General features: G+C 49.6%; 1 protein-coding gene across 1 annotated transcript in view; it reads right to left on the reverse strand.

The window, feature by feature from the left end:
• LOC138766650 (all-trans-retinol 13,14-reductase-like) overlaps positions 1-13,830 on the reverse strand; it is a 39,957-nt gene that overhangs the window by 11,636 nt on the left and 14,491 nt on the right. The window contains exons 5-9 of the mRNA XM_069944254.1: positions 9,491-9,688; positions 9,140-9,262; positions 7,831-7,969; positions 7,182-7,291; positions 4,974-5,140 (exon numbers count right to left, since the gene is read on the reverse strand). Coding sequence (XP_069800355.1) covers positions 4,974-5,140; positions 7,182-7,291; positions 7,831-7,969; positions 9,140-9,262; positions 9,491-9,688 — 737 coding nt within the window. The remainder of the gene's footprint in view (positions 1-4,973; positions 5,141-7,181; positions 7,292-7,830; positions 7,970-9,139; positions 9,263-9,490; positions 9,689-13,830) is intronic.

The raw sequence follows: 13,830 nt of genomic DNA on the forward strand, positions 1-13,830 counted from the left end.
GGCTACCAGAGTCTACACCAGGTTCGCCGAGAGAGAGGAGGAGGTCCGGCAGGGACAGCGTCTGACTCTGCCCCGTCGCCATCCCCGGCTGGCACCGGTGTTCCAGAATCCCGTGGCTCCCATGTCCCAGTCGCCTCCAGAGGTTCCTATGCAGGTGGAACGTGCTCGCCTGACGACTGATGAGAGGAACCGTCGACTGGCCCAAAATCTCTGCCTCTATTGTGGTGGCGCGGATCACTATCGGCAGAGATGTCCCCAACGCCCTCAGCGTCCGGGAAACGCTCGCACCTAGGTCCGGTGGGAGAGGCCTCCCTAGGTGTGAATGCCACCTCTCCAAGGTTGACTATGCCCGTCTCCATCCAGACACCCTCAGGGCAAGTTTTTCAGTCTACTGCCCTCATCGACTCTGGCTCTGCTGGCAGTTTCATCTCTGCTTCGTTGGTCCAAAGATGGCGGCTACCCGTTATCCAGCTTGCCCAACCCCGGTCTATCTCTTCGGTTACGGGGGAGATTCTTTCCGAAGCTGTGTACAGCCAGACGGCACCCCTAGTCCTCCAGGTGGGCGCCTTACATCAGGAGAAGATCTCCTTCTATGTCTTGCGCCATTCCTCTTCCAACCTCCTGCTGGGTCTTCCTTGGCTGCAATTCCATACCCCTAAGCTGGACTGGAGAACTGGGGAGGTTCTCAGCTGGGGTCAGGACTGTCATAACCGGTGTCTGAGATCTCCTCAACCCAAGTGCTCTACAAGGTCACCTGCTTATGTCAAGCCTCTATCCGGGCTACCGGAGGACTACCAAGACTTTGTCGATGTTTTCTCGGCCAAGGAGGCGGACTCACTACCACCCCATCGGGCCTATGATTGCCCTATAGACCTCCTTCCAGGGGCTTCTCCTCCACGTGGTCGCGTATACCCTCTCTCTGTGCCCGAGACTGAAGCCATGTCCTCCTACATCCAGGAGAACTTACAAAAGGGCTTCATCCGTAAATCCACGTCTCCAGCTGGCGCCGGATTTTTCTTTGTTCAGAAGAAGGACGGTTCCCTCCGCCCATGCATAGACTATCGGGGCTTAAATAAGGTGACTGTTAAGAACCGCTATCCCCTTCCGCTTATTCCGGAACTATTCGACCGTCTTCGTGGAGCTAAGATCTTCTCCAAGCTGGATCTCAGGGGAGCGTATAACTTGGTCCGAATTCGTAAAGGAGATGAATGGAAGACCGCTTTCAACACCAGGGATGGGCACTACGAATATCTGGTCATGCCATTCGGCCTATGCAATGCCCCAGCGGTCTTCCAGGAATTCGTGAACGATATCTTCCGAGACCTCCTCTATGTCTGCGTCATTGTCTATTTGGGTGACATTTTGGTCTTCTCCCCGGACCAGCAGACTCATGTGGCACAAGTGCGTCAGGTTCTACGAAGACTACGGGCCAATCATCTATACGCCAAGCTTGAGAAGTGTGTTTTCCATCAGCGCAGTCTTCCATTTCTTGGCTATATCGTCTCCGATCAGGGCCTACAAATGGATCCAGCCAAGCTCGCAGCTGTCCTTCAATGGCCACGCCCTGTGGGACTTAGAGTTATCCAACGTTTCCTGGGCTTCGCCAACTATTACCGGCAATTCATCCCTCACTTCTCTACCCTGGTCGCACCCATTGTGGCTCTCACTAAAAAGAAGGCGGACCCCAGACGTTGGCCTCCAGAGGCCGAACAAGCCTTCAATAGCCTCAAGTCTGCCTTTGCCTCTGCTCCTGCTCTAGTCCGCCCGGATGTCTCCAGGCCGTTTTCTCTCGAGGTCGATGCTTCTTCTGTGGGCGCAGGAGCCATTCTCTCGCAAAGGGACACATCAGGCAAGACCAGAACCTGCGGGTTCTTTTCCAAGACTTTCTCTCCTGCCGAGAGGAACTATACCATTGGGGACCGCGAACTCCTGGCCATTAAGTTGGCACTGGAGGAGTGGCGTCATCTACTAGAGGGGGCTAAACACCCTGTTAACATTTACACGGACCACAAGAACCTCCTCTACCTCCAATCGGCTCAACGCCTCAATCCCAGGCAGGCTCGGTGGTCCCTCTTCTTTTCTCGGTTCAACTATACCATCCACTTTCGTCCAGCCGAGAAGAACCTAAAGGCCGATGCATTATCCCGAGCATCCGATGTCATGGGGCAAGAGGAATCTCCTCGTCACATAATACCTCCCGACCGCCTAGTACCAGTTGCCACTTCTGCTCTGCAGAGACTGCCTCCCGGGAAGACTTATGTGCGCCCCGCACTCCGTAAACGCATCTTGAGGTGGGGGCATTCCTCCTTGGTAGCCGGGCATCCAGGAACCCAAAAGACCGGGCAATTGATCTCCCGTCACTACTGGTGGCCCAATCTCCTCCAGGATGTCAAGGATTTTGTGGCTTCCTGTGCAGTTTGTGCCAGGAATAAGTCTCCCCGTCAAAGACCTGCCGGCCTACTTTTGCCCTTGCCAGTCCCGGACCATCCCTGGCACCACATTGGGATGGATTTTATCACAGACCTACCTCCATCTGCGGGCAATACAGTCATTTGGGTGGTGACGGACCGCTTCTCCAAAATGGCTCACTTCGTGGCCCTTCCTGGTCTGCCCTCTGCTCCTCGTCTGGCTCAGTTGTTCTTCCGACACATCTTCCGCCTGCATGGACTTCCTCTTCACATTGTGTCCGACCGAGGCTCTCAATTTGTCTCTAAGTTTTGGCGTGCCCTCTGCTCGCAACTCCAAGTGAAGCTGGACTTCTCATCGGCCTATCATCCTCAGACTAACGGGCAAGTGGAGAGAGTCAATCAGATTCTGGGTAACTACCTACGCCATTTTGTTTCCAGCCGCCAAGACAACTGGGCCGATCTACTCCCATGGGCAGAATTCTCATATAACCATCTGGACTCGACTTCCACAGGCAAGTCTCCTTTCTATGTGGTCTACGGGCATCATCCTCGTCCTCCTCTGCCTCTCTCTCCATCCTCCGAAGTCCCAGCCGTGGAGGAGTTGTTATCTGACCTGCAATCGATCTGGGAACAAACTCGACAGTCATTACTCAAAGCCTCTAAACGCATGAAGGATCAGGCTGATAAGAGGAGGAGACCTGCCACAAATTTTCTCCCAGGTGACAAAGTCTGGCTCTCGGCCAAATATGTCCGACTCAAGATTCCCAGCTACAAGTTGGGTCCTCGATTCCTCGGTCCTTTCTCGGTGCTAAGACGCATCAACCCTGTCACCTACAAGCTCCGCCTACCCCCCACTATGCGGATTCCGAACTCCTTCCATGTTTCCCTCTTAAAACCAGTGGTTCTGAACCGGTTCTCAGATAAGTCTTCGTTCTCTGCTCCTCAAGCCGTCTCTGACGACGTCTACGCTGTTAAAGACATTCTGGCCATGAAGACTGTCAGAGGGAGAAGGTTCTTCCTGGTGGATTGGAAAGGATTTGGTCCTGAGGAGAGGTCCTGGGAACCCGAGGCTAACATCCTGGACCAAGATCTCATCAAGAGGTTCCTGCAGGTTAGAAAGAGGGGGAGGCCAAAGGGGGGGGTACTGTCACGGCCGCGGCGGCGTCCCGTGCTCCGGGCCGCCGCCGCGACCTCCCTCCATCTCATGCAGCTGCCGGGGTCCCTGTGCAGGGACCCGGCGCTGCTACACGTTCGGCCCCGGGGGGCGCCTCACCTCTCCACGCTCCTGTCTCTCGCTGTGCCGGCCGGCGCGCGCGTCCCCGCCTCCTAGGGCGCGCGCGCGCCGGCTGTCTCAGATTTAAAGGGGCAGTGCGCTCCTAATTGGTAGTTGCACCCAATCACTCCCCTATAAATCCCAGCATGCCCTGTCCCCTGTGTTGGAGCCTCTACATGCTTCCCATAGCGTTTGGCCCAGCTCCCTGTTGTTCCTGATTCCTGTCCGCTACCTGGTCCCCAGTCCTTGTTCCTGATTCCTGCCCGCTACCTGGTCCCTAGTCCTTGTCCCTGGTTCCTGCTTCCCCGTTACTCTATTGCTCCTGTCTTCAGCCTGTCTCCTGCGGTCACGACTACAGACCTCTGCCACTATCATCTCCTGCCTACTGCTCCTGCCACGCCTCGCCTGCCATCACCAGCAACCAAGCCAGGGGTAGCGACCTGGGGGTCGCCTGCCGCAGCAAGTCCATCCCGCCTTGCGGCGGGCTCTGGTGAAAACCAGCGGCCCCTTAGACTCCGCTCCCTGGTGAGGTTAGTGCCATCGCTGGTGACGGTCCAGTGGATCCACTACTCCAGGCGTTACAGATAGGAATCAGGAACAGGGACTAGGAACCAGGTAACGGACGGGAATCAGGAACAACAGGGAGCTGGGCCAAACGCTATGGGAAGCATGTAGAGGCTCCAACACCTGTAGTGGGGCAGGGCTGGAATAAATAGGGAGTGATTGGTGCAACTGGCCAATTAGGTGCGGACTGGCCCTTTAAATCTGAGACAGCCGGCGCGCGCGCGCCCTAGGAGGCGGGGACGCGCGCGCCGGCCGGCACAGACGGAGGCAGGAGCGGGGCCAGGTAAGGCGCCCCCCGGGGCCGAACATGTAGCTGCGCCGGGTCCCTGCACCGGGACCCCGGCAGCTGCATGAGATGGAGGGAGGTCGCGGCGGCGGCCCGGAGCACGGGACGCCGCCGCGGCCGTGACAGCTTACTCCTTTGAAAAGCATGTTTGATTCTTGCCTTGTACTTTTTTTGGTCCAAAACACTTTTTCTATGGGTCTTTATTAAACATTTTGTATACTTTCTCCTCTGATGCCATTACAATTTGCTGTATGAGCTCTACTTTCTCTTCACTTGCACAAAGTCTATGTAAATCTTCCCTGTATCCAATGCGAGCTGCCCTCCAAGGATTCTTTACTCATCATCTACACTTTAAGGTGTAACAACCTCCCTCTCTTTGGTCTATCCTATCATATATCCCCAGTTCTGCTTTTTTCCCCCCTTTGGCTGTTATTCTACTCACCTTGTCTTTAATTTGAGGGAAGAGCTGAATGGTGGTTTCCAGCATGGCCTCAGCAAATGCATTCTTCACACTCTCATAGTCTTGTCCTCGTTTCTGGACCTTCTTATTCTTCCACTCCTCAAACCACTCATAGGGGGTGAAGGTCAGAGCGGTGAGGGTAGATTTGCCTGGAAGATGTTTTTCAAAGCATTATAACATATATACATCATCTAAATATACATATATATATATATATATATATATATATATATATATATGATCTGACATGGAGAGAGAGGAGCGGCTGCACATCACACCTATGGCTGATACTAATGCTGCTAAGCCTATTTAAAAAAAACAACTTCAGGGTGTTGGAATATGAATTGATCAAGCCATATCGCCCCGTGTACCAATGTGCAGGTCTGCTGGTTCACACGGGTCCCTACGCTAACTCCATACCGTGTAGGTCAGTGACCGCCACCCCCGCCAAGCGTGCACATGCATGCCATGGAATGGCCCTGCAACCCCCATGTCAAAGGACCAGACCCAAAGTGCCCCCCCAAAAAGTCCCAGCCAGCACCACCGGCGAGGAAGGCTGCCCCCAAACAGCACAAGTATGGATATGGTATTACACTCACCAAAAACTGCTGCAGACAGAATGGGAAAAACATGAGCGCAATACCTCATCCAGACTTGTGCTGTTTGGGGGTGACCTTCTCCGCCGGCGGTGCTGGCCGGGTTCTGGCGTGGCATTTTTGGGTCTGGTCCTGTGATATGGGGGTCGCAGGGCCGTTCCATGGCCTCCCTTCCCTGACTGTGCACGCCTGCGGGGGTGGTGGTCACTGACCGGCACAGTGTGGACGTAGTGTAGGGACCCATATGTATCAGATACCTGCACGCGGTACATGGGGCACTGTGGCTTGATCAACTCATACACAAAATTCTGATGTTTTTTATGCAGCCGAGAGGCACTAGTGTCAGCCATAGGTGTGAGGTGCAGCGCTCTTTTCTCTCCTGTATTGCATATATATATGGTTGATGTTATGGTTGATATATATATATGGTTAATGTTAAAGCGACTCAGTACCCACAATCTGTCCTCCCCAAGCAGCTTGTACCTTCAGATAGCTGCTTTTAATCCAAGATCTGTCCTGGGGTCTGTTCGGCAGGTGATGCAGTTATTGTCCTAAAAAACAACTTTTAAACTTGCAGCCCTGTGTCAAACTGCCGTGGCCTAGAGTATCTGTGCCCTAACCTTGCACCACCTCTCCGTCCCTCCTCCCCACCCTCTTCCTCATTACGAATGCAACGAACATTTTCTCATGTCTGAACATTGCACAGGTGCCTTAACGATCCAGCCCATGTGCCATGCTCACACAAAGCGGTGATGAAGGAGGCGGGGAGGAGGGACGAGGGGTTGTGCCAGCCTAATGCACAGACACTCTAGGCCACGCCAGTTTGACACAGGGCTGCAAGTTTAAAAGTTGGTTTTTAGGACAATAACTGCATCCCCTGCCGAACGGAGCCCAGCACAGATCTTGGATTAAAAGCAGCTATCTGAAGGTACAAGCAGTTTGGGGGGGGACGGACAGATTGTGGGTACAGAGTCACTTTAAGGTGTAATGGATTATGCCTCCTCGACATGATTATTTCCAAGTTAGAGATTAAGGAATGGCGGACATTTGAAGTCATTGCTGGGTTGTATAAAAGATGTAAAGTTTGGTGGCTTGCCAACTGGAGCCATGAATAGGAAATTGAGAGAGCTATCACGCCAAATTGGTAATACTGCAATGAACGTAGGAAATAACTCCATACAAAATTGTCAGTCAGCCGAACCCATTGCTACCTTTAATGCATGGGTCACAGACCCTGCAAATTCATAAGTTTAAATCCTTATCCCTCCTCTGTAGGCCGAATAAAGACTGGAAGGGGGCCCCTCCTTTGCATTGGGCGTTTCTAGGAAGTTGCATCAGCCATAGGGGAAACAAGCTCCCTGCCAATCATCATAGATGCTAGTCTTAAAGTATGACGTTCCCCAAGGTAACATTTTTTAAAATTGCCTTCCCAGTATAGATTTTACCATGCACATCCTGGTTGACAGGACGTCAATCATTTAGCAGAAGAAGGTGTGGCACCTGCTTGGCATCCATGTAAAGGGACACCACAGGCATCCTCAGCTAGACAGGATGTTCCATACTATTCCATACACAACCTTCTGTAGGGACCTACCTGGACAGCGCTCCTCATGGGTTGGATCTTTAGCAGAAGGGGAGGAGATATATAACATTGGGAGGAGCTGTGGAGCATCTTCAGCTGAAGCAGTAAGAAAGTTCTTCTCCCTGTACAGAGAATAAGATGATTTAATATAAAAGATGTAGACAGAAATACTGCAATACAACTCTGCAGTATATTGGCTGGTTGAGAGGAGTGGTAACTAAAACTAGGCTGAGACTTCCTGTTCTGTACTGATTATTTTGCAGCAGTATCCTCCTTATCATTAAAGACAATAATACAGGAAAAGATAATATCAGTATATAGATAAGAGAGGTATACACACAATAGCTTTTGCTCAAAGTTCAGTGTCCTGCTCCCTGTAAAGGTCACTGATAACACCTTGAAGCTATTCTTATTCATCTGAATGGGACAGGTCCTGTCTATTGTCGTCTTTGGCCCACAGGGCTTGCTGTAAAGCATATTTCTAAATGCCTTTAAAGGGGTATTGTCATCTGGGAGAATTATGCCCCATCTACAGTATGCACAAGAGATTGCTTGGAATCCCAATTCTAGAGATCCACAAATTTTCACAAACTCCATTCCTTTCCACATGTGCCCTAGCCTTGCCCCAAAGTGTAGAGAGGTAAGCGGCGCTCCTACTCACAGTTTCTGTAGGTCTGTGTCTGCAATGTAAATGTAGTTTGAGGCAGGAAGCCTGAGTTCTTCTTTTGTGCCTTTTATCCCAATAAAGAGACTGAACCCCCCTGTTCCATGACGCATTAATCCCAGCTGAGACTGGATCTCTGGGGGGGGGGGGAGAATACAAAGTTAAAGGGATTATCCCATGGATCATTTTCATACTAAATGTTCCCATCAGCTATATCACCTAATTTTCAAAAAACTTCTAAAGCCTATGTTTTGGAGTGACGGATTGAAACGAGCTATATCTCCTGACTCCAGCGTAACCTTATTGTAGACTGCTTTTACCTTAATCAGCAGGTTTTTTTTAATTCTTTCAAATCAACTGATTTCATAAGTTATATAGATTTGCAATTGCCTATGATTTAAAAATCTCAAGTCTTCAAGTACTTATTAGCTGCTGAATGTCCTGCAGAAAGTGGTGTATTCTTTCCAGTATGACACAGTGCTCTCTGCTCTGTCCTGTTAGGAACTGTCCAGAGCAGTAGCAAATTCCCATTGAAAACCTCTCCTGTTCTGGACAGTTCCTGACATGGGCGTAGGTGGCAGCAGAGAGAACTATGTCAGACTGTAAATAATACTGAAGTAAATTAAATTCTATATAACTTTCTGACACCAGTTGATTTGAATGACATTTTCTTTAGCTGGAGTACCCCTTTAAGCTTTTAAGGTAAAACTAACAGCAGGTTGGAAGCATTTAACCTGCTCTTATGTCCCCGATAGTAAATGGCACATTGAGGTAGAACATGATTTCCTTACCTCAACGCAGGTTTGGTGCCCTGGGGGCGGAACTACTGCCTTCAGTGCACCAATCCACCCTGCACATCCCCTCTAATGAATATTGGGGTGGTGCTCTGCCGTGACGTCATTCCGGTGCTCATTACTGCAGAGTGCTAGGTGAGTATGCACTAGAAGGGGAAGGCCGTCCGGGCAGATTGGTGGGCTGAGGGTGGTAGCCCCCCTCCTACTGCATCAGACAAACAATGAAAACAGTGATTACCTTTATTCTCATCTGGACTTAAAGGGGTTATCCAGCGCTACAAAAACATGGCCACTTTTCCTCCTCTCTTGTCTCCAGATTGGGTGGGGATTTCAAACTCAGTTCCATTGAAGTAAATGGAGCTTAATTGCAAACCACACCTGGACTGGAGACAAGAGAGGGGGAAAAGTGGCCATGTTTTTGTAGCGCTGGAAAACCCCTTTAACAGCAGAATAGATGCATCTTACCTGCTGTTAGTTTTCCTTTAAGAAATAAATGATCAGGTTGCACTTACCAGGCATTGACTTAACCTCAGGAGGTAGAAGCTTCTCATAGGTGTTAAAGATCCCAGCATCAGTAATTATAATAGGGGCAAAAATATTTCCAGGGTCCATACCCTTCCCTCTGACCACAACACCTGTAGGGGGGGTAAAAAAGGTCATGACGTAACTTGATCTGTGATCTGCCACAGATTCTAAAATGGTTACAGTAGGTGATCAGGTTTTAAAGAGATCAGAATGAGATGGGAAACTTATACAAGTAAGAGACTAAAGAGGGCATTTGCACAAGAAATACCTACATTTTTAGACATGATTCTAAAAGATATCTCTGAGGCAAAGTATATAATTTTTTGGTCCATACTTACCACAAGCCCTTTTGTCGCTGTTCACCAGGATCTGCTCCACAGTTGCTCTGGATAGAACGGCTCCTCCAGCCTTTACAATGGTGGGTACCAGGTGGTAAGTGATTTCACTGGCACCGCCGGTTGGATACCAGGCTCCCTGTAGGAAATGATCGATCAGAACGGCATGTAGAGCAAAGCTGGCCTTGTCTGGGAATACACCTGAGGAGACAGAAGAGCCAGATTTGAAGTGGACAAATCTACAGTAAGATTAGCCAAATCTTATGGCAGTCTTTAGAATCATGCCCCTATTCCACGAGTCGTTTGGAGGAGCAAAACGAGCGCTATTAGCGCTCGTTTGCTCCTCGTTCCCCGCTCGCTGCCGCCGCTATTCAACGCGGCTGCAGCGAGCGGGTGAGTGCGGGAGGGGCTGCTCGGAGGATCGCTGATCGTCCGGGCAGCCCATAGGATATAGCAGCATCTGCTGCCGATGCTCCTATTCAACGGAGCGACGGCAGCAGATCGCTGCTATATCAGTCGCTTGTTTTTCAACATGTTGAAAAACAAGCGACTGCAACGATCAGCCGACATGAACGATGTCGGCTGATCGTTGCACTCTATTCCACGGGATGAATATCGTTCGTAGCGGCCGATATCGGCCGAATACGAACAATATTGCTCCTTTAAACGACCCGTGGAATAGGGGCTTTAGTCAGTACAGTATGGGACATGATGGACAAGGCAGGAGATGTGCGGCTGTGTAGAGTAGTAGTAGTAGTAGTAGTAGTACAGTATATCACATGATGGACAAGGCAGGAGATGTGCGGCTGTGTAGTGTAGTAGTAGTAGTAGTAGTAGTAGTAGTACAGTATAGGACATGATGGACAAGGCAGGAGATGTGCGGCTGTGTAGTGTAGTAGTAGTAGTACAGTATGGTACATGATGGACAAGGCAGGAGATGTGCAGCTGTGTAGTGTAGTAGTAGTAGTAGTAGTACAGTATGGGACATGATGGACAAGGCAGGAGATGTGCCGCTGTGTAGGGTAGTAGTAGTAGTAGTACAGTATGGGACATGATGGACAAGGCAGGAGATGTGCAGCTGTGTAGTGTAGTAGTAGTAGTAGTAGTAGTACAGTATGGGACATGATGGACAAGGCAGGAGATGTGCGGCTGAGTAGGATAGTAGTAGTAGTAGTAGTAGTACAGTATGGGACATGATGGACAAGGCAGGAGATGTGCTCCTGTGTAGGGTAGTAGTACAGTATGGGACATGATGGACAAGGCAGGAGATGTGCGGCTGTGTAGGGTAGTAGTAGTAGTAGTACAGTATGGGACATGATGGACAAGGCAGGAGATGTGCGGCTGTGTAGGGTAGTAGTAGTAGTAGTAGTACAGTATGGGACATGATGGACAAGGCAGGAGATGTGCAGCTGTGTAGGGTAGTAGTAGTACAGTATGGGACATGATGGACAAGGCAGGAGATGTGCGGCTGTGTAGGGTAGTAGTAGTAGTAGTAGCACAGTATAGGACATGATGGACAAGGCAGGAGATGTGCCGCTGTGTAGGGTAGTAGTAGCACAGTATGGGATATGATGGACGAGGCAGGAGATGTGTAGCTGTGTAGGGTAGTAGTAGTAGTAGTCATGACCACCCAAAAAGACTTATACTTTCAGTGGAGTACTGTCTCCTGGCTACACTTCCGCCATGATTTGCAAAAATCACAGTTTTTTTATGGCAATTTTGCACAAATCAGGACATCATGACATTATCTGTCCTGTACTATGAAGCCAGGCTAGTGCCGCCATAGTTACAGCGGGGTGGGGGGGCCGAGGCTTGGTGAACAGCCCGGGGCCTATGGTAAAGTTAATCTGCCCCTGGTAGTAGTATAGTATGGGACATGATGGACAAGGCAGGAGTAGGGTAGTAGTAGTAGTAGTAGTAGTAGTAGTACAGTATGGGACATGATGGATAAGGCAGGAGATGTGCGGCTGTGTAGGGTAGTAGTAGTAGTACAGTATGGTACATGATGGACAAGGCAGGAGATGTGCGGCTGTGTAGGGAAGTAGTAGTAGTACAGTATGGCACATGATGGACAAGGCAGGAGATGTGTGGCTGTGTAGGGTAGTAGTAGTAGTAGTAGTAGTAGTACAGTATGGGACATAATGGACAAGGCAGAAGATGTGCGGCTGTGTAGTAGTAGTAGTAGTAGTACAGTATGGGACATGATGGACAAGGCAGAAGATGTGCTGCTGTGTAGGGTAGTAGTAGTAGTAGTACAGTATGGGACATGATGGATAAGGCAGGAGATGTGCGGCTGTGTAGGGTAGTAGTAGTAGTACAGTATGGGACATGATGGACAAGGCAGGAGATGTGCCGCTGTGTAGGGTAGTAGTAGTAGTACAGTATGGGACATGACAAGACAGGAGATGTGCGGCTGTGTAGGGTAGTAGTAGTAGTAGTAGTAGTAGCACAGTTTAGGACATGATGGACAAGGCAGGAGATGTGCGGCTATGTAGGGTAGTAGTAGTAGTACAGTATGGGATATGATGGACGAGGCAGGAGATGTGCGGCTGTGTAGGGTGGTAGTAGTAGTAGTAGTAGTACAGTATGGGATATGATGGACGAGGCAGGAGATGTACAGCTGTGTAGGGAATTGTAGTAGTAGTAGTCATGACCACCCAAAAAGACTTTTACTTTCAGTGGAGTACTGTCTCCTGGCTACACTTCCGCCATGATTTGCAAAAATCACAGTTTTTTTATGGCAATTTTGCACAAATCAGGACATCATGACATTATCTGTCCTGTACTATGAACGCCAGGCTAGTGCCGCCATAGTTACAGCGGGGTGGGGGGGCCCAGGCTTGGTGAACAGCCCGGGGCCTATGGTAAAGTTAATCCGCCCCTGGTAGTAGTACAGTATGGGACATGATGGACAAGGCAGGAGTAGGGTAGTAGTAGTAGTAGTAGTAGTATAGTATGGGACATGATGAATAAGGCAGGAGATGTGCGGCTGTGTAGGATAGTAGTAGTAGTAGTAGTAGTAGTACAGTATGGGACATGATGGACAAGGCAGGAGATGTGCCGCTGTGTAGGGTAGTAGTAGTAGTAGTAGTAGTAGTAGTACAGTATGGGACATGATGGATAAGGCAGGAGATGTGCGGCTGTGTAGTAGTAGTAGTAGTAGTAGTAGTACAGTATGGGACATGATGGATAAGGAAGGAGATGTGCGGCTGTGTAGGGTAGTAGTAGTAGTACAGTATGGGACATGATGGATAAGGAAGGAGATGTGCGGCTGTGTAGGGTAGTAGTAGTAGTAGTAGTACAGTATGGTACATGATGGACAAGGCAGATAATGTGCGGCTGTGTAGGGTAGTAGTAGTAGTACAGTATGGTACATGATGGATAAGGAAGGAGATGTGCGGCTGTGTAGGGTAGTAGTAGTAGTAGTACAAGTAGTAGTAGTACAGTATGGTACATGATGGACAAGGTAGGAGATGTGCGGCTGTGTAGGGTAGTAGTAGCAGTACAGTATGGAACATGATGGACAAGGCAGGAGATGTGTGGCTGTGTAGGGTAGTAGTAGTAGTACAGTATGGGACATGATGGACAAGGCAGGAGATGTGCGGCTGTGTAGGGTAGTAGTAGTAGTAGTACAGTATGGGACATGATGGATAAGGAAGGAGATGTGCGGCTGTGTAGGGTAGTAGTAGTAGTAGTAGTAGTAGTAGTAGTAGTACAGTATAGGACATGATGGACAAGGCAGAAGATGTGCGGCTGTGTAGGGTAGTAGTCGTAGTTGTTGTAGCAGCAGTATGGGGCTATGTGTGGTGTCCCAAAGTTAAATGCTTTAGGCACCAGTTGCAAAGTTGTCTCTTCAGTGGTAATGAAGGTGCATTCTATGGTTTTACCATGAGGTGTCAGTATTGTTTTATGTTGCACAGCTGTAGTCATGTAAGGGTTGCTGTTTTTGCACCACCTGGTCTGTACCAGCCTATGAGAGATGCTGTTCTTGACCTACCTATTTCTGCTCTCCTCTCTTCTAAGCACTCTTTACACAACACAACCCCAAAGGAACAGTCTAGTCTAGTGTGGTAGTGTACAGACACATATGGAGAACACAGAGACTTTCTTTTTTGAAGCAACACTTGCACTAACGATGCAGTGCTAAACAGTAAAGAGAGGACAAGTCATGAATTACCCCAAACCATGCCATGAACATCTCAATGCAGTGCAGGCCAGTATCCTAGATAGAGGAACTGACCTGGATGGAGCAAAGCAGCCAAGAGCCTACGTACTCTATCTCGTAGCTTAGGTGACACCGGGACACACTTGGACACTTTGTTCAACTCAGGTAACCAAAACTG

Source organism: Dendropsophus ebraccatus, chromosome 1 (genome assembly GCF_027789765.1).
Source record: "Dendropsophus ebraccatus isolate aDenEbr1 chromosome 1, aDenEbr1.pat, whole genome shotgun sequence".
Taxonomy (NCBI): domain Eukaryota; kingdom Metazoa; phylum Chordata; class Amphibia; order Anura; family Hylidae; genus Dendropsophus; species Dendropsophus ebraccatus.